The 26,161-nt window shown below is 32.8% G+C and overlaps 1 protein-coding gene across 6 annotated transcripts in view; it reads left to right on the top strand.

Moving 5' to 3' along the window:
- Positions 1 to 26,161, top strand: part of LOC129233262 (muscleblind-like protein 1) — a 312,999-nt gene that overhangs the window by 196,410 nt on the left and 90,428 nt on the right. For all 6 annotated transcript variants that reach the window (XM_054867334.1, XM_054867342.1, XM_054867350.1 and 3 more), the window contains one exon: positions 24,394 to 24,602. In XM_054867334.1, coding sequence (XP_054723309.1) covers positions 24,423 to 24,602 — 180 coding nt within the window. In that variant the 5' untranslated portion in view covers positions 24,394 to 24,422. The remainder of the gene's footprint in view (positions 1 to 24,393; positions 24,603 to 26,161) is intronic.

The following is a 26,161-nucleotide window of genomic DNA, read 5'->3' as shown; positions in this document are numbered from 1 at the left end:
TTTTTTATTAATTGCTTTAGCAAGGCCAATGTCACTTAAATTGACAGGAATATTTACTGTTTAATAAAAGCGGAGTGGTAAATCAATAAAGTTAGCAATCAATCAAAGTGAGCGGTAAATCAATCAGTAGAGTAAGTGATAAGAATAAGCATTGTTACAAACATAACAACGATGTACAGTCGAACCTCCATATATCGAACTTCCACATATCGAAATTTTCTATATATCGAAATCCCAGCAAATTTCTATGTTCATTACACAGAAAAATTGTTTTTATATATCGAAAAAATCTCTATATATCGAAATTTTTTTCGAGACATTCGTAGATTTTTTTTTTTTTTTACACTACAGACTGTTTGTCTCATGAAAAATGAAGGTTAAGGGAGAATATTATGTTCACTAAAGGTTGCTACGAAACTCAGAAGGAATCTGGGGTTGAAAGGTGTGTATATAGGTCGTTGTTCCGTTCTGGAGTTTTTAAATTCCTTCAAGTTTATTTCAAATCTAAGTTGTAATCAGTAACACTAAAATCCGTTTTCAATTTATCCCTTTTGTCTGTTGGTTGTCATTCCTAGTCTTTTTAGCTTCAGTAAAAATCATTCAAGTTAAGTTGATTGCTTTTTACTTTTATCTCGATTACATTGTCAAAACGAAACTCCCTTAATGTTGCGGATCAAGTTATTGCCGAAGAATGAAGGTGTATGACGGCGCAAAAATGTAATTTCCGTTAATTTTTTAATTATCAACTTTCATTTAATCCGATGCTCGTATAAATTAGAAATTGGGTTTCATACACGAAAATTAGTTTTAATTTTAGTATTTTAGGAGATTTGTACCATATAATAAGATCGTTTCTATATATCGAAATTTCTATATATCGAATTTTTCTACTTCGATATATGGAGGTCCGACTGTATATGCAAAGAATCAATGAGAAAATGAAAAGCAAAACCTTTCAAAAAAAAAAATGGTTTATATTCCCATTGGTCTTTCCTTGTTCAAGATTCAAATTTTCTGATTGTTTGTTGGGTTGATACTACTACATAAAACTTAATTGTTCCCACTTTCCATTTTATCGTATGTCTTTACAATCATTACTCCAATTTTTATATGGAAAAGGGATCCTTTATTCCCCGAAATACTGCAATTTTTATTGGTAATTGTGTAGGTTTAACCTTTGTAATTATGGATTTTAAATCCTCTCGCTAAGATAAACATTTTATTGTAAATTGTTTAAATTATAATACATAAAAGGGGAATAACTAGTGTTTAGTTAAGAATGAAGAAAATGTTTACATACACCGTCATACTTGCCAACTTTTACGTATTAGGTGTGAAATTAACGCATTGTAGCTCGTTTTCTTTTTCTTTTTTCTCTGCTTTCACTCTTCAGTTACGAAATCATACGCATTTAGAAATAGGATTGCATCTTCTTCTGTAGAAAACTTGTTCATTTTTGTTTTTTATGTGATTTTATTCTTTGTTCAACTTAAAAGTTTCGTTTTAATATCGTGTACCTATCTTTTTACTTGCTGCAACTTAGTTATAATTTCAACTGCTGGTAAATGAAGTTTTTAGAATCTGATTTGCGATCAAAGCATCATTCTATGAAATGATTGTAATCCGTTGATTCGGAAACTGATTTGATGCGTTGGAAAAAAAATGAGGGAGTTTCATCTGTTCTTTTGTCATTCCATTAAAGCCACAGTCGAAACATTATTTATTACAAATTCAAGAAATAACGTCAAAAATTTTCAATCTCCCATCAAAAATTTTTTAAAATAATTTAATTTACATATTTTTTAAATTCTAATTGAAAAAAAACATATGGGTACGAAACAGGGTTCATATTTTTTTTTCAAAAAATCAAAAAAGTCGAATTTTTTAAATTCATATCAGATTTTTTGGATTTTTTTAAAAATCTTCTAGAACTTGTAGTTATTTATTGCTTTACATTTATAAACATTGTATATTTCATGCAGTAGATGAATCCATTCAGCTAAGAAAACTAAGATAAGTTCTCTAATTATTCAACACATTTTTAAGATACATAAATACGTTATAATACTTAGGTAAGAAGTGATTTTTTTTAATGCTTTGCTTTAAAATAAGGTTTCCATCATCATGTACGTTTTAGTGTAAAAGAATACGTTAAACAATTACCTTTCTTAACTATTTTAGTATTGGTGTATAAGAAAAAGTGTAAATTTTTATTTGGTTCTATACTGAATTGAACTGTAATTTTTGGAGTAAAAGCAATATTGCAAGATGAAAATCTATTTCACACTAAGGGATCTAAGTAGTTCTGCCTGTTGAAGATTGTGTAATGCAATGTAGTTAAATTTAGAGCAACGCAGTCTAAAAATGCAAAATTAATTTATAAAAACAAAATAAACAGATTCTAATTAATGATTTTGTTAAAAAAATCACTTGATTCAATCAATGATTATTTTTTTAAAATCACTTGATTTCAATCAATCTGATTTAAATCAACAAACCTTGGTACAAAACAGTATCATTCACCTCTTTAACTTCCGTCATTTCAGTTCGGCTGAGATTCGTATCTAAATCTTATTCAATAATATTTATTTATATTGCTAAAAAATAAAAGAAATATATTTAAATATTTTTAGAATCCCAAGAATTGATATCCTTAAAAATGTTTAACAAGTCTCGTTTTTTATTCTTTTAACCTCGATTTCTCCACTTTGAGATACTTGACTTCTAGTTCGCATGTCCCTTCATAAATTCTACAATTTCATATTTATCTTCAGAAACTGCTTTAATTAGTATGGAATTTTCTTAAAAGTTCCATCGAAAGACATGTAAGTTTGCCGGTATTTCATTCCCTTTGAGAGTTGTTAATTTGCTTCTTCGATATGAGATTATTTTTTCTTAAATTATGCTCTACAATTCATAAAGAGAAGCTTTCCCAATAGAAGAAAAGCATATTAATGAGATTGAATTTTAAAACTCTTTTCACAATATTTTCATTAATTACCGAGACTTTAACTACAAACATTTTATGTTCTCTCATAAAATTATATCGGCATAAAAACTAGCGAGAAAGATTCGAACAAAAATGGAGCAATTCTTCGAATTGAACTAATGTGTTTTTAATAACAAAAATATCAATTAGTTTTCCAGTGCTTTGTTAAGCTTATACATTTGCTTTATTAAATTAATTAGTAATTGGGTTTTTTTCTTCTGAAAATGAAATTCTCATTTATTTGTTCATTAATTGGCTTGGTATTTTGGAATCCGTTTTGAATTTGTTGTCCACAGTATAATCATAAGCTTAATCGATATTTTATTTAGCTACTGTTGATGCTGCATGACTGAAACATGTACTCCCTTTTGAACAGTTTGATCTGTAAATATTCAGGTACTTTGAATTGCGTAAAGATAGTTTTAACGGAGTTGTGGTCATGCAAGAGAAAAAAACAAAACTAGTAGAAACAGGAAGGAGAGTGTTGGTAGGAATGGGATGGCTGGATTTATGCCAAAATAACCTGTTGAAAACCATTTTTAGAGATGTGGTAAAACTAACCTGGCAGCATTGTGAAGGCTACGCAGAACCTAATCACATCACTACATCGCTAGAAATATTTTTTCACATTTTATTTCTGCATAAATGCAGCTGCCCCATTCCTACAAGCTCTTTCCTATGTGTATGTACTTAACATCATCATCCCACACAGATATTTTATTAAAAATGATCCAAATATGCTTAATGTGTGTGTAGTAATACAATTTAGGATATTGTTAGTCAGCGCTAGATTAAGGCTCGGGTACAGGCCTAGGGCACCAAATATTGGGGAGCACCCTATCTTGGAAGTTCTAAAAAACAGGAGTAATTTCACACCGCACTGTAGCGAGGTATGTAGAAATTGTAAAATCCCTTTCGCAAATCTTTTTTTTACTTCACTTTATATTATTAAAAGCCAGGGAAGGGCACCTAAGTTTGTGCCCAGGGTCCTCAAAAGTCATAGTTAGGTCCTATTGTTAGCGGTAAAAGTATTGTATTGATCAAAGACCACTGATCTGTTAAAAAATCTTATTGTTTTTCCTACAGAAAATTTCATCTCTAGAAATAAACGCTTCTAACAATTGTATGCCATTGCTGTTGACTTTGCTTCTTTAATTTAATTTAGTCTTTTCTCAAATCTTTATAGAGCGGCAAATTCACTATAACACGCCAAACCTCGCTTGAAAGTTTTAAATAAGTAACGCATTGATTCCAATGCGTCTGTATTACAAAATTTATTATTTAGTAACTTACTTATAGTTTGTTAGTCTAATTAAGAAAGTTAATTCTCTCACATTTTGGTAAAATAGGAACAAAAAAAAATAATAATTACGTGATTTCTTATAATTGCATAATGCATAATTATCTAGCCTTTGAATAATACATGAAGCATTTAAACTTTTCTATCCGCAAACAAAAACGGGAAGCTACGTTATTAAATCTGCATTTCAAAAATGCATCTTCCGCCTGCTGTTTCTAAAGAGATGTTTTTTCATTGTTTAAGCTAAGATTCCAGCACGTAAAACTAGCCTATTAAACGCATCATTAAGGTTATAATTTTGTAATGATTTCTAGTCCATGTTTCAACAAAGTTAAAATAATTCGTTTGCTATGCACATGCTGCAGTTGAATTATTAACCTCACAGAATGTATTTAATTATCTTCTTTATTTTTAGGGATGATATTAAATATTGTACTACAAACACAAAAAAAAAAAAAAAAAAAAAAAAAAAAAAAAAAAAAAAAAACAACAACAACAACATTGTCTTTTCTAGTTGAATTGATTATTTTACTTGCACGCAAAAAGAATAACTCTTCTTAAATACAGCTCTGATTTTAATTGAGTGCAGTTTCTTTTCCAATCGATATTTGATGTTCTTATTCTTCAAATCTCAACTTTAAGCACTTCATAAATTTGCCCAACAGCAACTCCTAATCGATTATAAGAAAATGTATTTAAAATACTAACACCGCTGTTATCGATCTATCTAAAACCTGTATATTTAGAATTTTTTTCACATATTAATTAAATAATGATTACGTAAATAATATTTCAAAACTGCTGGTAAAAGTACCAGTCAGTTTAGAATTATTCTTTATCATTCATTATTATAAACCCTTCTTACGTCCTCAACCTCAACAATGTTTTTCTTCTTTTTTTTTTCCTACCTCTTCTTTCCTTCAAGCCCAATAGTTCTGATGTTCTAACTGCAAACTTTGTCCATAACCATTGGTATGTGGGTGATTCTCCAAAAACCTGATATTTTCCAATGTCAAATTTTTCAAAAAGAAAAATGCTTAAAAAATCTGAAAAAAAAAAAATGCTTACTCTTTGTTAGGAACTTATTAAGGGAAAAATAGAAGGAACTCACAACTATGCTACACCCGTTGAAACAGGGGATCCAATTTTCACACTCCAAAAGAGTGACAAGCAGTAAGTTCCATTAAAGGTTATCAAAAATTAATTATAGAAAAAAGAAATAACTGTAACCTAAATTAAAAAGTATGTTATTGCATGAGAACACAAAATCTAAGTAAAATCTCCCTTAACGGACACTCCCTACTGACGAATATTTCTTCTAGTCCCGGTCCCTTTATATAGGTTCTCCCATATTATTCACTTTGAATATCTTACACTCCGAATAACGGACAGTTATTTTAACAAAAAAAAAAAAAAGGCTATACTAAAATTTTAAACCAGCAAATTAATAACAATTTTCGCATTAAGTTCTATTGTTTCGTTTTTCGAATTCTCTAATTTAGAAAAGTATTTACCTAATTCTAGAAAGTTGCGCTATAATTATCTACATCAGAAATTTAAAGTAACTTCTTATTCGAGCAACATTAAAATTAAAAAATGAATAACCAACAAATCTGTTTTTGAAAGATTCGCCAGAACAAGAAAAATAAATAAATAAATAAATAGAATTTCCCTACTGAATTGTAAATAATGCTAGGAGAGTGACTTTTTTTGCGCCAGGAGTGTGACATTTGTTTTGCGCCAGAAGAATGACATTTTCCTTGTAATTTGCCTGTTACGTAAGCCCAGCATTACAATTAAGGTAAATAATGTTTTTTTTCTATTCTAACCTCTTAATTCAACTACACACTATGAGTAGAAGTATATTTTTTCTTTTATTTAATACAAAAATATTGTCGAGGAGAATGACAGCAAAAATGTTACATACCCATTTTTGAACTTTAAAGTTTTAGTAAGAACAGCAGACAAATCATATTAACAAATTACTCAAGGAATCCAACAAAATGGTGATAATAAACAGTGTTGTAGCACCGCAAATTATAAATTTCTTTTTTTTTTTAATCAATAATAATTGAACTCATTCCTAGGATAGGGGAATGACATGAAAACTGAGGACAAACTTTAAAGTGGTGTACCTTGATTATTTAAATAATTAAATTTATTTAAAGGATGTCATTTTACACCTTGAATAATTTAGTACTACAGATTAAATTTGTGGAATGTTGATATAATTTTTTAAAATAATTTAAGTACATTTGAGAAACGAATGGGTACGCGCCATAAGAGGGACTTTCTGGTTATTCAAAAATGATTGTAGGAAAAAGTAAATGATTAATTTTTTTAATGAGAGTGGAATCACCTTGCAAAAGGTTAAACTATTTAAAAAAAGAAATAAAAAAAGAAACTAGGTCAAACAATCCTAGTGTTAGGGGGACATAATATTGTTAGAATTTTGGAGAGTTACTCATATCCAGGTTAAAATGATTATGATGTGATTTTTTGATCGGTTACTTCGCTTGATGGGTTATAAATCGAATCAGCTCTTGTACCTTGTAAGGGCTGCTTGTAGATAAATTTTTGTTTGATTCCGTTCATTTTTTCTTGACATATAGCAATCACAAGTGACAAAAAAAAAAAAAAGTTCTATAGCATAGATCATCCCCCAGTTGAGCTATTGACACATAAATTGAATCAGCACCTATACATCTTAGGGGCAACATATGGACTAAATTTTGTTTGATTCCACCAGTTACTTTTTGGGGAATAGCAGGCACATATAACTCAAGAAACGTCCCATTGCTCCACCCCCCTTGGAGGAATTCGCGCCAAAAGCCATTGGGCACAAGATCACATAGTGGCACATATGTGTGTCAAATTTCGTTCGATTTCATGCGGTAGATTTTGCCGTTGAGAGGCCGCACAAAACTGGTCACACACATACAGACGCACACACACACACACACACACAGACGGACATTTTCCAAAAATGGTGGAAATGGACTCAGCACGTCTCAAAACGTTTAAATCTGTCAAAATTCGAAAATTTGCACAAATCCAATGTTTTCTTCTATATATTAGATATAGAAAAGAGTAAAAACGTTTGAAACTCAATTTTTATTTTTTTAAAAAATATTATGAATTAATAAAAGAAAATGTATACGTGAAGTCGCACAAATTTGCATAGAACTGCATATACGTGTATTGGGGTTAGAATGAACCTTTTTTTCAATGGAAAAGAAGATTATGGATGAAAAACATCTGTGACAGAAGTCTTTTCATCCATAAGCTCACCTCTTTTGCATTGAAAAGGGGATTCGTGCAGTTTAACGCAATTATCTCTTCTTTTACTAGTTTGTAATTTGTTTTAAAAAATTAGGTTTCGAACTTTTTTTTTCTTAGACGAACTGGCATGTAACTTCCCTATTTTCTTTTACTCTTGCGCGGACATTTCTTTATTTCTTAAATTACAAACTTTGCATTCACTGGTTTCGGACTACCCTATGTCTGTAATTTTTTGCCATCTTTCCCATTTTGGACTGCCATCATTCTTCTTAAATACTGTCGTTCCTCTTTTCCGTTGTTCCACCAGTAACAACAGTAGAAGCTGATTTAATTGCTCGCAGCACAAAGGCTGCTTGTGCATCTTGTTTCCCTCTCGTAGGAGATCTTTATCGATTACTCAGTCAATGAGAAGGGATAGAATCCTGGAAAGACTGCTGCTTGTTACTGAAAAAGAGAAGAACCGATCAGCAACGATTAACGCTCCTTTTATCTCAGTTCCGTTGACTAAAGGGGATTTTTCTGAAGAGTAATTCTGCTCTTATCCGACCACTGGAGAACTCAGATCTGTTTATGGAATTAACAGTGTAGTGAATATTTGGCATTCAGATCGATATTTTTTTTTAAATAGATAAGCTAATTAATGTACTTTGGTAAGCTAATTATTTTACTATTTTTCATCCTCTTTTAAAATGGGTTTACGTCGAAAATCGGCATCTGCTTTCGGATTTTTTTTTTTTTTTTTTGGCCTTATACAGTCGGAAGGATCTATGCTTATCGATTTGTTGAAAGAATCTGGCAATTACTCAAAGTCATGTTAATTGGCTTACTTGGAATTGATGTTTTTTAAAATTATTATCCGAAAACACCAAATGATAGGTGGAAATCTTTCGGAACATAGGTGCGGATGTCCTTTCGTTAAGAATCTTGTAACTTTTGCTCGAAATGTTTGGCCATGTGATAACATGAATACCAACTAATTACCACCAAGAGTCATTAAAAATTTTAAGTGTAGAGTTTTTTAACTTCAAGTTATGTAGTCTTATTTTCTGAATTACCTATCAAATATTTAACGGATTTCTGATTTTTTTATGATTCGTTACGTGAAAATATTCAAGCATTTCCATTCATTATGTAATTAAAACTTGTTCCATAAATTTGAATTCCTCTTTCTTTTAGTCTCATTTATGTGATTCTTGTATCTCAATAGAGTTGACGAGTGATGAATTTGATACGTACTTAATTAATTTAATTAAATTCTTCTAGAGGATGTTTCTGATAATGAATCAAAGCTGCTTTTTGTATGAAAATGAAACGAAATGGTAAACATGTGTAAATAGGTACTGTCTGACCACGGATTGTATGGAAAGACAAACATCCGTTTCACAGCCGGAAATAGATGAATCTATTATTTTTTACCGATGTCAGCTTTTGCGAAGCAGAGTCTCATTCAAATGAGCGGAATACGCGCATCAAATTTTTACTTTTCCCCCTCATTCACATAGAATCGTCTTACCTGGACGTTTGAAAATTCCATGCAATCCGTGGTTGGACAGTAAAAAAAGTTTGCTTTTGTGCGGTAATTATAGCTGGCTCTGTTAAATGGACTTCCGATCTCTGGTTCTTAAACTTGTCCTTTCCTTAAAATTCGCTTGAGGAGAGCCGGTCGTTGCGATAACAATCATTGACGTTTTGACAATCTAAATATGTCTCCATTTTTCAACCGAAACACAATTGAGCACGTCCAAGATCAAGCATTAAGTTACTAGAGTCACCCTATCAGTGAGAGTTAAAAATATTTTACCGCTGCTTATGTCACAAAGCTTCTTCTTTTTTTTTTAGCATTGAAAAAATGCTTCCTTTTTACTTTAAAATACACATGTGCAATATGTTCTGCAATTAGTGCATCATAACATTGTTCTTTCTCATATACGTGTAGATAATTCCATTTGTAAATCTTCAGTTCGCGAAGTCAAAGAAAATTAATATCTCGAATGGGGAGTTCAATTCTAGACAGTCAAGTTCTACTGAAACCCATACTTCATTAGTTCAACCACTTTTCTTCGAATATTTTTAGTAATTTGAAAAAGGTGATTTTTGTCTCAATTGCGGATTCCAGTTTTGAGCCTTCTTTCGTTTTTACCATTTTGCCGTTAAGTCGGCCTTTCTCCACGATTTTTTCTTTTATCACTCTTTTTTTGAATTTATTTTCATTCACCAACCGCACCATGTCCACGAAGCAACGAAAATGTAATTTCAGATTTAATTTTTCATGTCCACTGTTTAGGCTTAGGTCTGGTAGAGGTGCAAAATTTTCGGATACCCTGAAGGTGTGCAAGAACGCATATTCCTGTAACTTTTTTTTTTTTTTTTTTTGGAGAAATTCGGTAAAATGGAGAAATGGATTTTTTACAAATTAAAAATGTAATTTAGTAATATATTTTTAGAAAACATAAAAATTATTCCACATTAAAAAAGAGTATGCAATCCATATTTTTCCCCTTAATCTCCAAGTCTGACTGAATCTTTATTTAGAGAAGATTGCTTTACTGGAGGTGCTTGATCTCCATAACAACATAATAGTAACGTGTCAAATATGTTACGAATGAAATATTCTAGTTACTAGTTGAAGAAAAGGATTCGATAATTAATTTTGAACATTTTTAAATTGATGAAATTCAGTCGGTTTAAAGTTTTTATTACTAAGAGTGCAAACTGATTTATTTATATCAAAACTATTGCTTCTATAAATCATAAATAATTAAAATTGAACAAATTGCTATAAAAAAAGAGTACGTATATCTTTCTAGAAAACAAAGAGAAGAGAAATTCTCTTTCGTTATAGTATTTTATTGTCGCATTTCATTTCCAAAAACGATTATAGTATTGATTACATTTTTAAAAATTTTTATCTGTTAAATGAAAATTCTTCACACTATTATTAATTCAAAGAAATGATGCTTTTTTTTTTTTTTTTTTTCAAATTGGAAGAAATAAAATATGCTTCCGTATTTTGTATTGTTTTCTAAGAACACAAATGCACCGTCATGGGGTAGTTTCCTTCAGTCAAAAGCACTACTTTTAGTCACTGAAATTGATAGAATGAGTAAAAAAAATAACATAGACCCAGTAAATACTTTCATTTTCCCAACAGTTATTTTTTAATAAATTTTTTTAAATGTCCGATTTTTAAAACAAGGCGTGGTCTTGATGACGTCACAAATGATGCACTTTGCCACATCTTTCTACCGCGATTCCACGTTTTGATAATCAAGAAGCGAATTGAATATTGCGCTCTACGCTTGCTATCAACCATATCGTTGCCAATACACGTGAGTAAAGATGCGAACTAAATATTTTGCACCGTGAATGGCAACACTGAATGGCATTTTATCATTTGTGATGTTATCGGCAAGAAATGTAAACAATGAAAGCGCACCGATTTAAGTATCGTTTTTTAAAATATTAAATTTAACGTGAATTAAAGATGCGAACTAAATATTTTGCACCGTGAATGGCAACACTGAATGGCATTTTATCATTTGTGATGTTATCGGCAAGAAATGTAAACAATAAAAGCGCACCGATTTAAGTAATTTTTTAAAATATTAAATTTAAACAAATTATTTAAAAAAGGTCAGATCCTATGTTTTTAAGCATGCTCTTTCAGAAAAAAAAATACTTTTAAAATTTTGGAAACGACCTCATTGAGAAGGCTATTACTCTGCTACGAGTTTTAGTAGCACTGCTTTGGTTGAAAATCGTAATGTATAACTATTATTTCTACAAAAGATGGGGTATTTTTTCTTTCAATATGTTTATTTGCCACCAGAGCATCTAACAACCTTATTTTTGATGAAAAGCGAGTGTCAGAAAGATGAGAAACGAAGCGTGAAAAATCTGCCAGACTGCATACAGAACTTGAGGTATGTCTGTATGAAAAGTTGAGCAACGGGACTCTAAAACTGAGTTCATGTTGTCATAATGTGCGAAGTTGTACGTGATTGATATTCGGCGAAGTATTTCTTTTAGATATCCTTTAAACTTACATCAATGTCTGGATGCGTACGTTTCTTGACTGACTATTTTTTGAAATAAAGATTTTTTTGTGTCTTATAAAACTTCAATTTTTTCCAAATCTTTCTATGAAAATCTAAATTTTGCTTTGAAAATGTCTCCATTTTTTCTTCTTAAGTTGAAATCAAAATGCTATTTAAGCCGATTTAATTCCAAAGGAAAAAAACTTTTTTCCCCTTTAAACATGTTTTCATTCCAATTTTTTTATTGTAGCACTTTTTGTAAAACCTGTCCAAAAGCTTCCTCGTATTTTAAACTGATTTTTATATTGCGTGCACGGATCTCAGTTATTTTATAGTATTAATTATAGTTCTATTATTTTATAGTTTTAATTTAAAATTTGCCAATATGTTGTTTGCTTTCTGAGACAGTCTGATTTTAGTTACTGTTTTATTTCGTGGTTTTCAGTTTTATTTCGTTTTTTTACTCTTTTTTATTCTTAACTAGTGGCACCAGCACGACTTTGCTCGTAGTAGAAAATTAAAAAGTCTTTTGGTTCGCCTGTATATTTACAAATAATGTATGATGGATTTATCGCCAATTGGCTTGTCCATGTTACGGTTCCACGTTATGATAACTTGGTAATTTACTCGTCCATCTTATGATAATTTTGCTCGGGAAAATGTTCTTAAAATTGCAATAGAAAAAGAACAAAATCGAATTTTCGAAAAATCGCTTCGAGGTGCACACTCCCATGCTACAAACTAATTCTATGCCAAATTTCCTGAAAATCGGCTGAACGGTCTAGGAGGCGCTATGTGCGTCACAGAGATCCGGACAGATATCCAGACAGAGAGACTTTCAGCTTTATTGTTAGTCAAGATCACCGTATTTTGTGTTTTGTAGAATCATTTATGAGTCGAACTTTATCTCACTGCTACTTTATAGCCTTGATATTCTTTCAGGATCTGGATTTAACCTCATTTTTCTTCGTGTTTTAATGGAGTTACATATTTCTTTTATAACTTGTTTTGCAATAGTTCTACCTTCAATTTAACATTTTAATGTTTGCATTTTCCAGGACTTTTCCAGTTGTTTTTATTTCTACTTTGCTTACTAGGCTGTGATTTTATTTAATTTTTTGCCATTCTATTTTTTTTATTTCTTCATGTATTCAATTTTATAGTAGACTGTGTTGCGGCGTCATCTTTTTAACCACTCATATATATATATATATATATATGATAGCAATATAATGATTGAACAAGAACGAAAAATTCTTTTAAAAGAAGGAAAAAATGAAAAAATCCCAAAATACCCTGGGGCCTCATCAGGGGGTACTCCCCAAGGGTTGGGAAAAACCATGAGATGTTTCGTGAATGCTGCTGGCGAAATTTGCCTAAAAAAGCAGCACTAGTCCCCGACATCTCACAAAACAAGCAATTGGGTAACTGAAAGTCCAGAATATCAGCATGACATGAAATACAAACATTGAACCTTTTAAAACGAAAAATACAAGTTTATCGAAAGAAAATAGAACAATATTTAAGCTACAAGATTTATATAAAGAAAATAGACATTTAAACCACAAGAGAAACAAAATTCATACCTGAACTCAAAATCGAAAGAAAGGACGTACAACCATCAAATTCATGGAACAGAAAAATCAAGGAACTGTTTCCAACTGATCCAAGAGTGTTTTTCTAAATTGATGTGTTTTTCATATCTGTCGAAAAGTTTATTTGAAACACTGGATTAACCTTGTTAAATTTTGTATTTTTGAAATTACTTATACAATGGTTCCAATTTCTACAGACAGATCATTGGAATACCGATGGGCACATCTTTTTCTAGTGCATTTGCAAACCTATTTTTGCATTTTTATGAATCTATTTTTTAAATAAACAACAATATAGAAGCATTTAGATATATTGATGATATTATTATTTTTAATAACAATGATTTTCACAATTTACCGAAAGAAATTTACCCAAATGAACTACTGCTGAAACAAACAAATAAGGATGAGTCAGTTAATTTCCTTGATCTCAATATTCAACTGAATAATAAAGTTCCCAGTATAGCTTTGTATGATAAACGTCAGGATTTTGATTTTAAAGTGTATTCTTTAATTCATTTTCACAGTTGTGTCAGTAAAAAAGTGTTCAAAAATATAATCATTTCACAAATTATTAGATATAAAAAAATGTGCAATAATAAAACAAATCTGAAAACAGCGATTCGAATTTTAACTGCTACCCTAACTGAAAACCAATATCCGGAGCATCTTACGAAGCATTTCATTTGCAGTCTTGTAGAGGACCAGTGATAGTCAATTGACAGTTCCTTGATTTTTCTGTTCCATGAATTTGATGGTTGTACGTTCTTTCTTTTGATTTTGAGTTCAGGTATGAATTTTGTTTCTTTTGTGGTTTAAATGTTCTATTTTCTTTATGTAAATATTGTAGCTTAAATATTGTTCTATTTTCTTTAGATAAACTTGTATTTTTCGTTTTAAAAGGTTCAATGTTTGTATTTGATGTCATGCTGATATTCTGGACTTTCACATTACCCAATTGCTTGTTTTGTGAGATGTCGGGGACTAGTGCTGCTTTTTTAGGCAAATTTCGCCAGCAGCACTCACGAAACATCTCATGGTTTTTCCCTACCCTTGGGGAGTACCCCCTGATGAGACCCCAGGGTATTTCGGGATTTTTTCATTTTTTTCATTTTTTCCTTCTTTTAAAAGAATTTTTCGTTCTTGTTGAATCATTATATTGCTATCAAATGTGTTGTCTACAAGCATCATAGAGCAGCCTGTGGCGCCTATTGAACTGAGTAGTGAAGTTCATTTTGGTTGACTTGTCCAGATTATAAATACAATATATGATAGTGTTTCTTTATATATATATATATATATATATATATATGTACAACGTCTACCCGGGGCAGAGGGGGCGGTTCGCCCCGGGTGTCACCCGTCTGGGGGATGATACCAAAGTGGAATTGCGATTTTTTAAAAACATAAATTCTTTAATTCAGAAACTTTTCCTCAATATTTTAAGTAACTCCGAACCTCTTCAACCCCTAACATTCTTTAGACCAAAGATAGTCTAGAATGATTTTTGTGGTCATGAATTAGAAACATATACCAGGGTGGACGGCGGGGGCTTTAACCTCTCCTCCACATATCATCACCACACTTTGTATAAAACTGCGTTTTAAGAACTACAATTTCAAAAAATTTCCGGGGGACTTTCACCAAACTTCCCTTTTCCTAACATACTTGGAAACTATGAACTTCATATTTTCTGTAAAATATTAAAAACTTTTTCTCGTTTGCTTTTGAGGGGGTTACACCATAAATTACCGTCCCGGGTTTCACCCATGCTAGGTACGCCACTGATATATATATATATATATATATATATATATAAATAAATATAAATAATATATATATATATATATATATATATATATATATATATATATATATATATATATATATATATATATATATATATATTTCATTTAATATTTTCTTTCATCTTTTTATTTTTGTTTTAGCCAACAATTTGATTAAATCTTTCAAACATGTATAAGTAATAAATTTAAACTAATTAACACTTCTTCTTCTTCTTTAGCTGCATACTATACGCCACAGGATTACCGTTGTCAGCCTAATCGTGTTTTCTTCTTTTTTTTGGGGGGGGGGGGGAGGACTGTGCATTCAGATTCAATTTTTGAGACATTTTAAATGTGAAACAAATAAAAGAAAAAAAATTGTTTGAATTTTGAGATCTTGAATTCAAATAATGTCTTTCGCAACCACGAACTGCGATATGACCCTAGTCGTTGGGTTTCTTGTTTCTACTAACGGCTTTTATCGCAACCATAATTTGAATTCAAGACGTCAAAATTCAAATGAATGCCAGGGGCTGGATGCTGGATGTTGTGAGCTGAATACTGTTTTCACGTAAAAAGGATTGTGTAAAGTCGAGAAGGTCATTTATAAATAATTCGATCCCGAGGCACATGAACGCCTGCATTATAAACAGAGTAAAATAATATCAAAGAACACGGACGTCATTCAACGGTCTAGTGAAAACAGTAAGCAATTCGTGATTGCTCACATTATAAATAAATAAAAACTAGATACGTTATTAGTTTCCTTCAAATAATTTTTTAGATCTCGCCATTCATCTCTAGTTTGTTGTTGCAAAGTTAAAAATTATTTCCCTGATAAAATTCTTGGGATTTTTTATTTTGTATGGGTGAGACAAACCGGTGCAAAGCTTTCTTTTATTTGTTGCCTTACTTAATCAGTTTAGCTGACTGTCTTACCCGTAACACAACACGTGACAGACAGAAAACTTTAACTAAATAATGTCGATTGTTGTTCGCAAACATTGCCCAGGGCGAGTGTTAATTGCTGAGAGCTGCGTCTGCACAACATCGTCTTTACCTTGAGGATCTTCATGAATTAAGTCAATGAGATGGGAAGCCGGGGAGAAAATCTGTTTTCTCTTGAAGATCCTGTTCTGTTACTCTTTTCTGGCGATTAACAGTTTCAGTTTTTGCAATGCCTACATATGTATCTTCGTTTGCTGAATAAGAGGGTTTCTCCGTCACAAACGAGAGAGTCTTGTTTTCTGATTTGTTTTCTGTTTGGCGGAAGGAATTAGCTTTGAGCTGAAACAATTTTGCCATTTTGTCTTTGATGCCTGTTCGGCAGATTGTAATTCTAAGTGTTTTGATTGATCTTATGATTGTTTATTAAGGCATTGCTTGCTTTTGGAACGAATGTCCCGAACTGTAAACCCAAGGCGATTTACCTCTTGTGTATTGAAAATCACTTTCTTCAGTCTTTTGACCATTCGGCAACACTCTTAAGGTACTTGACTTCCAAGTACTTCTTTCTTATGTACAATTCATCGGAGAAGTATAATAAACTCTTGATTATCGGTGGTCGGATTATATTCGGGTCTTTTCACAATTTTTAAAAAATTTTTTTAGCGGTCATTAAATGATTTTTAAATTTATGATTGTGTTATTGTTCATTTTTTAGCTTTTCATATGTATATGTAATGTATTTTTATTCTATGTTTATATTTTTTATTCAATGTTAGTAGATGCAATGTAACAGTGTTTTTAGCTGTAATGTAAATGTATGTGTCTTTCACAGCAGAACTATGCAACTAAAAGCTCCTTATATCCTCGGTACTTGGCTTGTATAGATAAACAGAATTTTCCAGAAACAAAAAACATAAGTACATGGGAATATCAGGGTTGCGAAGTCGGAACGAAGAACTTTACACAATAATTAATTGGAAATGCATAAATATGTAAGAATAATCAAATAAGGCTATTTTCTCATTAAAGATGAAAACTGTTTAATGCGTTGTTTTAAAAGAAATGTAAAGGAAATAACATAATAAGAAGCAATACATTTGTTCAAATGATGTTGAGCGTGCATACAATTTACACAACAAATGGTAGATAGGCAATAGCAAAACAGGGTTGCCCGTTCCCCCCACAAGAAAAATGGCGGCTGCCCTAAAATATCACCTCCATCCCCCAAAGAACGAGAGCCTCCCCCTCCCCGCAAAGCGAAAAATCTGCGCCATGATCCCCCTCCCCTGATGGGCACCCCTGTATTTATAATCTTGCTTGAAGCAAGAATTTAAAAAAATCTGTGTTGTGAAGAATTTTGCGACTTTCTTATGTGGCGTCAGCCGTAATATCCAAGATAAAGTACCATCGATTAACCTGGAAAATAATATTTTGATGCACACATTACACATTAAAGTTAACAGCTGCATGGGTTTTAATCTTTTTGATATTTTATCTTGTTCCTTCTCTTTTTCTCTTCTCTTCCGTTTTATCAATTCTTCGTCAGCTCAAGAGACAAACGTTTTTCAACATTTGCGTAGAAGTTTCGATGTCTAGTTTCAGTTTTATGTTTCAAATTGCTGTCCTTATTACTGTTGTTTCTTTCTCTCTCGTTCGCTTTTCTTTTCTTAACCATGAATATTTTTAAAAAAGTGTCTCTAAAAAATAACTTAACAGGATAATTTTTGATTGTCGGAAATTTCACAGTTTGAATAATTATTTTCACTATAAGCGTTTATTTTTCATTTTCAGCCTGCTTCAGTTTTCTTGGATTGCCATAAGCCAGGGTGTAGGCAATCCAAGCAATGCTACTATTTATTCATGCTCGACTTTCAGCAGTGGTTTACTTTCTTCTAGAATGGGAAGATATTTACATTATTAGGGAACTAATAGGAAAACGACATTATCATGATTTCAAATCTGACATTTCAAAAGGATTTGGTATTGACTTGTGCATGAATTCTTTCAAAGCGCTAGAATAGTAAGATGAATTGGCGCGGTGTCATTTTATTAAGCTTAAGTTGATTCCAAAAACCATGCAGGGATTTTGCAAGACATTTTGAACCAGTGACAGACTATTTTCTCATTTAAAAGACTTTCATCAAACTCGATGTAACTGTTTGTCAAGTTTCTGGTTGTCTGAAGCTACTATTTTGCATAAAAAGTATAGTACGACATTAATTCAGTCTCATCAACTGTTTGTAAAACACTTGAAAAAATTGAACCATCGATTCCTCTTCATAATAATAAATTTCTGTTCTTTAAAATTTACTTAAATTCATATTAGATCTTTCACCACAAATAGCTGTCGGTTATTTTTTCGGTGGTACTAAAAACTCACATCTCTCCCCCCCCCCCTCCAGTTGATGCAAAAGCATATATATATATATATATATATATATATATATATATATATATATATATATATATATATATATATATATATATATATATATATATATATATATATATATATATATATATATTAACTCCTTAACTGGATCAGCTTTGAATCACTTCACTTCTTAAACGTACATTTAGAATAATCCCGGATGTAGGTGAATGAATGCTTCTTTCAGGTTTTCTCTCAACATTGCCGGAAGCGTTAATCCTTCTTCGGCTTTGCCTCACCTAATAAAATGTCCAGAACGATCCTCTTGTCTGCTTTCAATTTGTGTGTGTTCATGGCCCAGAATCCGCAGAGCCAATAAACCATCCTAGTCCGCTTCGCCTGCTCAAAAAAGGATATGTTTACATTCCCGTGCCTTACCGCGTATATCAGCATCTAGTCAACAGTCCATCTCCACCAGCGATAAAACCAGGAAGCCTCCCCCGCGTCTAAAAATAACCCGCTTGTCTTTCCATCTTTCTGGAAAGATTGCAACCCCCTAAAAATAGACCCCTTCTGGTACTCTTAATAACTCACTGAAGAGAGAGAAAGAGGAACTTGTGGGCTTCTTTCCAAGCAGAGGAATCTTCCGACGGTGCAACACGTTTGGGGCTTTTCCGTGTCAAATGGTTTTCTCCGCACTGCTTAATTTCCAGCCAAATAAGTAAGAGATAACTTGCCGGTTCCCCCCTCTTCTTTCTTTGCTCTTCCCGCAGATTGTGTTGATTGAGCTCGAAATCAAACGGGTTTGATTATTGATGTTGCATTCTAATTGCCGGTTTAGCATCCCCCCCTCTACGTTTTTTGCATTTTGTGCGGGGTTCTTCAAGTTGAAGAACTGGGTGCAAGAAGGGCATAGCTCCACATTTTGCCGTCAAGAGAGTACCAATGCACAACAAATAAATAAATAAGCATAAGTAACATTATATTTTTTAAAAATGTCCTTGAAATTGGGTTTCATAAAGACAAATTCTGATATAATATTGAATGCAAAGACAAAATCTTTTAAACTGAACTTTAAAAACCCTTTTTATTTTTTATTTTTAATGCGATTTCCGTACGTCTCTTTTATTTTCATTTCTTGATGTTATAATTAAGCTGTTCATTCTGGGAAAAAAATTAATGTTTTCATACAAAAAGAATTATTTAATGGATGTGTTAATTGGATATGATAGAATCCAATCCATGTCAATTCAACAAGGGCTGTAATGTGATGGTCTCGGTTTTTTTTTTTTTTTTTTTTTGAATTTAACATATGTTAAAATTTATAAAAAAATAAGGAAATACTTTTTTTTTGTCCAAAAAAATTCCTAGGCCGAGATACAGGCCGCCAAAGTCGGCGGTCCTGTCATGATTTCTCACTTAGGATTTTCGTCAAAATCTTTAAAGTACATTATCTCAGGAACGGTAGAACATATTTTGTTGCGGTTTATTTTATTTAAAAGGATATTTTTTCTTGTTTAAAAACATATGCAACATTTTGAAATCTGTGCTTTAGTTTTTTTTCCATAGTCTTTTGGAAAAAAAGAAGTTTAAAATAATGTTTTTAATTTTTCTCAAATATGTCAATTTCAAAAATTTTCATTTTTTTACAGTTTATTAACCACTGAGCAGTACGTTCCCTGAAAAGGAGAGCTTCCACTTTTTCGTTTAACAGATTTTAGAGGCATTTGAAAAAATGAGAGTTTTAAGGAACTCTTTACGTAATTGCAGACCTGAAAATTCAAAAAACAATTTCGCAACAAGTGGCCAGAAAACATTTTTAATTAAGTTATACAGCGAAATTTTCATTTTGAGTCGCTATTTTATTCAGGATACGAAATTTAGTGAGAATAAGATGGCATATTGCGCTTAACGATTCTTTCGGCGCTACGCTAAAAGGTTGCGTGGGGAAATACAGCGAATCGGCTGGAGACCGCGTTCTAGTTTTCATAAAAAATAAAACTCCTGGTTAAATTAGACTCAAAATGAAAATTTCTCTATGTAACTTAATTAAAAATGTTTTCTGGCCACTAGTTGCGATTTTTTTTTTTTGAATTTTCAGGTTTTACAGGCGTACCCATCCCCCCCCCCCTCTCAAGCTCAATGGCGCAGATTCCCCTGAAAATTTTTCTCGCTTTCGAATCGGGTTAAACATAACAGTTTTTAGAGTGTTAGTTTCTTGTCAATTGGGAGGGGGGGGGAAAGCTAACAAATACCATTTAAACTGAAATATTGTTGACCCGCCTCGCCTTTCCAAAATTTACAACGTGGACCTTGAGTAAACAAGTTTTGGAGACCCCTGAGTTTTGCTGCACCATTTTTTTTTACGTATGAATAATTACAGGGAGAGTGGATTCAAATTTCTAGTTTGGGATGGAGTTATTACTAGATGTATACAATATGAACCTTGAAACGGAAATAGTTACTTAGTTAGGGGGTCCAGGGGTTTTTCCCCCGGAAAATTTTCGAAATTGTAGCTTTAAAACCAGTTTTAGACGATCTCTGGTGATGTTAGGGGGATAAAAGGTTCGGTGGCCCCTTTCCAGTAATTTTTCAATAGTGAAACTTCAAAAACGCAATTGTAGATATAGATGGTCTACCGTTGTGTTGAGGAGAGGGGACGGGTTCGGGAGCTATCCTCCGATAAGTTTTCAAGATTGTAGTTCTAAAAACTCTGTTTTAGACTATCTGTGGTAATGTTAGAGAAAAAAGAGATTCGGAGTCTCGCCCCGGAAATTTTTCGCGATTATAGTTTTAAACAGAAGTAATCATCGCGTTGAGGGCTGTCCTGTTTTTTTTTTTTATTTTATTTTATTTTTTAAATGCCTGATTTTTTTTTTTTTTTAGAATCTTTACAATGGAGAGTTTGTAAGAGTTTCAATTATAACGCTAGTTACTTGTCAGAAAGTTTTTTTTTCCTTTTTTTGATAAATTGCTTTTTAATTAATCCATGTTCGTCCTACTAAAATAAGACTCTCTTAAGGAGTTAATCCAGTGTGACGATATTGATATGCACACAATCTCCATCTATATTTTCGAGGTATTTATAAAAAAAGTGAATTTGGAAACATGATGTGTGAAACTTTTTTTTTTACAAAACTTTCAGATATAGGTTCAAAGCAGAGTACTCAACTTCACGACTTGCTGAGTTATTCTGCCCCCCCTCTCCCTCTCTCCTGTACTTTCAACGTTAAAGGTATTCCAGAAAATTCACAAGCCATGATACTTTGGTGAAAGTACACCCTACAAAATCACGTTTTTCCTTTTCTCAAGAAATGCATTTTGTTTTGATCCTGAGAAGAGAGCAGTTTGTTGCATGAAATATGCAATCTAATCCCCCCCCCCCCCAAAAAAAAATGCTGCCCAAAAAGGAAAAATCTTAGCTAGTTACCTTGTGTTCTTCAAGATAAAATTGAGATCTCCCAACTCATTGTTTCCCGTGAACCCTATTCAGAATGCAGAATCACTTACACTTTTTTTTAAATAAAAAATTGATTTATTTCTTTAATTACAGAATGCATGCAGTTTGGACTACTCCCAAATAAATCTTAATTTATGCCCTTGTTATTTTCCCCTATTTCTGAGTCGCTAAATCGTCTTCTCGTATTCCCGAAATGATTTGCTGCTTAGTTTCCCGCCACGGTAAATCATTGACTTTCTGCGATGAATTATTATTGCTCGTATTATTAGTCTTTTTACTCAAGGAATCGCCATTCACATAATTTACGCGCTGACCTCACAGCGTTAAATTTCCCCTTTAATATATTGCTGTGTGGCGCGAAAATGATCATTTCTCATCGGCAATGGATGGTGTAGTCTATCCCACTTTAGCACATCCTCCCAAGACCATAAATCCCCGATAGCACATCCTTCAAAGGGGATAAATTTTCGAAAATACCGCGAACAGGTGCAATTGGAAGCGGTCTCCGGTCTTCCTCCTTCACTGTTCATAACTCGTGTTGTTGGGGTAAAAATAATGTATCCGAAGCGCACGTGAGAATAAACTTGTGACGTTTCAGTTTGGTCTAAATTTAAACCACGAATGGGTGCAAGTGAGTAAGTTGTTCTTTCGCCATAAATAAATTTTGTTCGGTCTGGGAATACCGAATTTATTAATAAATGAAGTTTCACGTCCGAAGAGGAAAATTCCATCTCTATCTTATGAGAGGAGTTTCTCTTCTTTGGGTGCATCGGTACCTTCATCTTCTCATTCTTTCTTTTCTTTCTTTTGTAATAATGTCGGAACAAGTATGCGGTGAAAAGAAGCGTTTAATAAACAACTATATGATGGGGAAAAAAAGTGGACGCGTCAAATCTCCTGCTTTCCAGCAGGGGGGAGAAACACTTTCCGGAGTGTCATTGGTGCAGGGCCGATCATGCCTCTCCTAGTCATATCTCAAGTGCTTGAATTTCACAATGCTTGAGATTTTAAGAGACCCAATTTTTTTTCTTTACTTTTTGGAGATTTTTGGTTTTTTGGAGATGGTGTAGCTAAGCTATACCACCTATGATTAGTAAGAACTACAACAACAGCATGATGAAAAAACTTTCGAAAATTATTTTAAACTGATGATTTGAACCGAGGAAAGCCCTAAAAATCTGTCTCAATTAGAAAGTTTGGACAGCCGAATAACCACCAATCTATGCTAGCTTAAGTTCAGCCTTGAAATTAATTTGTAAACTTTATCAATTAAATTAAATTTGTAATTACTATTATTCGTTTGTTTTTGGCACTGATTAAAAAGCTTGTCGAGCAAGTATAATAAAAGCTAATGAAAAAAAAAAAAAAAAAACTTTCAAATTGATGACTTTAATCCAGAAAAGTCTCGAAAACCCCTGATTATATTTTCCAAGTTTCAAAAGTGCATATTCGTGTATTTCGTAAAAAAACCTTTTCAGGTTCTAGCGCCACAAAAACAAGATTACCATGTCTTTACTCCATGAAGAGAACCAACCAACCATAAATCCACAATCCATAGTTATATGCTTGTTTCAGTTCATCCTAGAAGTTATTTTTTAACTTTTCTTTACAATCAACTTTTTATTACCATTTTTGTTTTCGGAAACGATTGCAAAGCTTTCCCACTTAATCTGACACTGAACAGATCAAGTAACAAAAGCTTTTGAAACACACGTGCCTGTAAACACGGCAGTCGTTTTCCACGAAGAAACCTAACCAATGATGTGGAACGCATTAGAAAATGAAGAAAACTTGGAAAATGGAGGAAACTCAGACAACATTTATTTTACTTCTCTATAAAATACATTTTAAATCCATAAACTAGCATCTAACGTTCGATATCTTTCGCGTGTGAGACTAATATCTGTCCTTCAATTGGATTACTACTGCATTTATCATATTACCAGTCTTCTATATTGGAGGAATTTTTCTTGTTTGTTGGCATATTTGCTTTTGATACACTGCTGCGAGAAAATATTGATTTAGTTTATTAAAAATGCTTTTCCGTCTTTCGCAAACAAGAGTTGTCAAAGTTACAACAATATAGAAAAAAAAAGAACCGCCCCATCTTGCAAATTTTTAAATTATTACATCAACCGATAGCTCCTTTAATCACTCGTCTGACATACGATTTCGAAAGATCTTGAAAAGAAACAACTAGGGATTCAGTTACGCGGTTGAAAATATCTGCCTTGTGAACGTAAAAGGCAGTACAGTGAAACCTGTGTAAGTTGACCGCTTGCGGTGCAGTACTTTAGTGGTCAACTTAAACAGGTGGTCATTTAGTGGTCAACTTAAACAGGTGGTCAACTTACAAAGATTGATTTAAATGATAAGGTGTAATTCCGTGCTTGAAAAAATGCGGATAACTTAGACAGGTGATCACCTTACAAGGGTAGTCAACTTCACAAGTTTTACTATATCTGCAAATTTTTAATTATTTCTTTTAATTTTTTTTAACGAGCGTTAATAAGTATCTTATTTTAAAACGTTTCTTGCGGTCTTTTTTTTTTTTTTTTTTTGCTTCTGCCCTAGAACTGCTGCATTTGTTGTGTGTCTAATGGGAGCGTTTTTTTCCCCAACAGAAGTGACCTCGTGCTCCGTCCGTCATGACATGGCCATGGTGAGCAGCCTGGCCGCCATCAAAGACTCTCGGTGGCTCCAGCTGGAGGTTTGCCGGGAATTCCAGAGGAACAAGTGCTCCCGATCCGACACGGACTGTAAATTCGCCCATCCCCCATCCCACGTCGAAGTCCAGAACGGAAGGGTCATCGCCTGCTACGACTCCATCAAGGTGAGACACCCCCTAGTACCAAAACACGGTTTTAAAATTTAGTTTTGTCTATATCCTCATATAAATAATAGCTGGTGATCGAGTAACCCGCGTGTTTCAACAATGAAACTCGCGCCACGGCATGATAATTTGATAATATGTTTTGGTAATGTTTAACATGTAGGGAAAGGCTTTATTGTGACAAGGCTGAACTCGATCCGGTAACTTAACTCTTTTACTAGTAAGACAGCCATGTTTGGGGATTGAAGAATAAAAAAAGTGGTTGAATATTAACGCAATCTACTGAAGCGTTAATCCACTGGAGTTAGGGTTATAATTTCAACCATCAAAATATCCCCAAACAGGCAGTTGCTTCGTTAAAATGTTGAAGAAGAGAAGCAATTTTCACCCATGCTTTGTAGTATTGAATATTATGCTGGAATTTGCCTCTAAGAAACAAATTTCAGTGATATTCTTATGATCAATATGTGCCGGATCTAGGGGAGAGCAATGCAGGCCCTCGCCCTAGATGGCAACTTCTGGAGGCAGCAAATTCACCCTATTTCTGTGTTTATTTTCGATGAAACTCAATATAAAAACTTGATGGAAAATGGGTAGGGGCAGCAGTTTCTAGATTTTCCTCGGCTCAGAAAATTCATAGATCTGGCACTGTAAAAGTATAACGTTTCCTATGCGTTATCAATTGTTGTGCATTGAAGCTGTCCCACAAAGGCGGTTACAGAAATTTTTCTAGGGAAGGGAGATTAATTTTGATTATTTACTCTCACACAAATGGGTCACACGTGTTTCGGATTTCAATTCCGAAACATTTCCGGGGAAGAGTCCCAAAATTCCTCTGCCTAACATTATCAAAGATGGTCTAAGACTGCGTTTTTTGATGTTCAATATCGAAAATTTACCAACGAAGAGAACTTCCGGGGAGGCCCTGTTATCCGCGCCTGCTGTCCGTTCTTGATCTAAAAATTCAAATACATTTTGAGTTTTTAATAATAATCCAAATAGGTTTTGAATTTTTATTTATAATCCAAATAACATTTGGTTCTTTTCGAAAACAGTGATTAAAAACACTCGAGTTTCAAAGTAACACATTCAGTTATTGAGGAGCTTTTTATTTTTTCTCCTGAAATGTAGTCGGTTCCCAAATCTTCCGTAGAAAATCTTATGGAATATTTTTTGGAGCTGTCTTATTTTTGTACAGCATAAAAGATAATGTTGTTTTACTTCCTATATTTCAATGCAAAGCGCAAAACTGCGAAAAATGGAGCTGTCCTGTTCTTGCACCGAGGTCAATTGTGAAAAGTTTTGTACATTGTACCTTCTCGCCAACAGCAAAAAGGGCAAATAAATCTTCTTTTTACATTATTCCAATCGTAAAAAGAATCTTAACATGACGTGAGTCCCCTGCTTATAGAAAGGAGCAAATATACCTTGATATTGAAAGCCCAACTAAAATCCTCTAAGAAAATCTCAAAACTAGTTTTATTTATTAATTTATTGTGATGACAAGGGCTAATACTGGTCAAGGGTAGCGGTAGGGTGTTAAACCCTTAATGAAATAA

The sequence above is a fragment of the Uloborus diversus genome, chromosome 1 (genome assembly GCF_026930045.1).
Source record: "Uloborus diversus isolate 005 chromosome 1, Udiv.v.3.1, whole genome shotgun sequence".
Taxonomy (NCBI): Eukaryota; Metazoa; Arthropoda; class Arachnida; order Araneae; family Uloboridae; genus Uloborus; species Uloborus diversus.
This window is presented reverse-complemented; position numbering and strand designations above follow the sequence as displayed.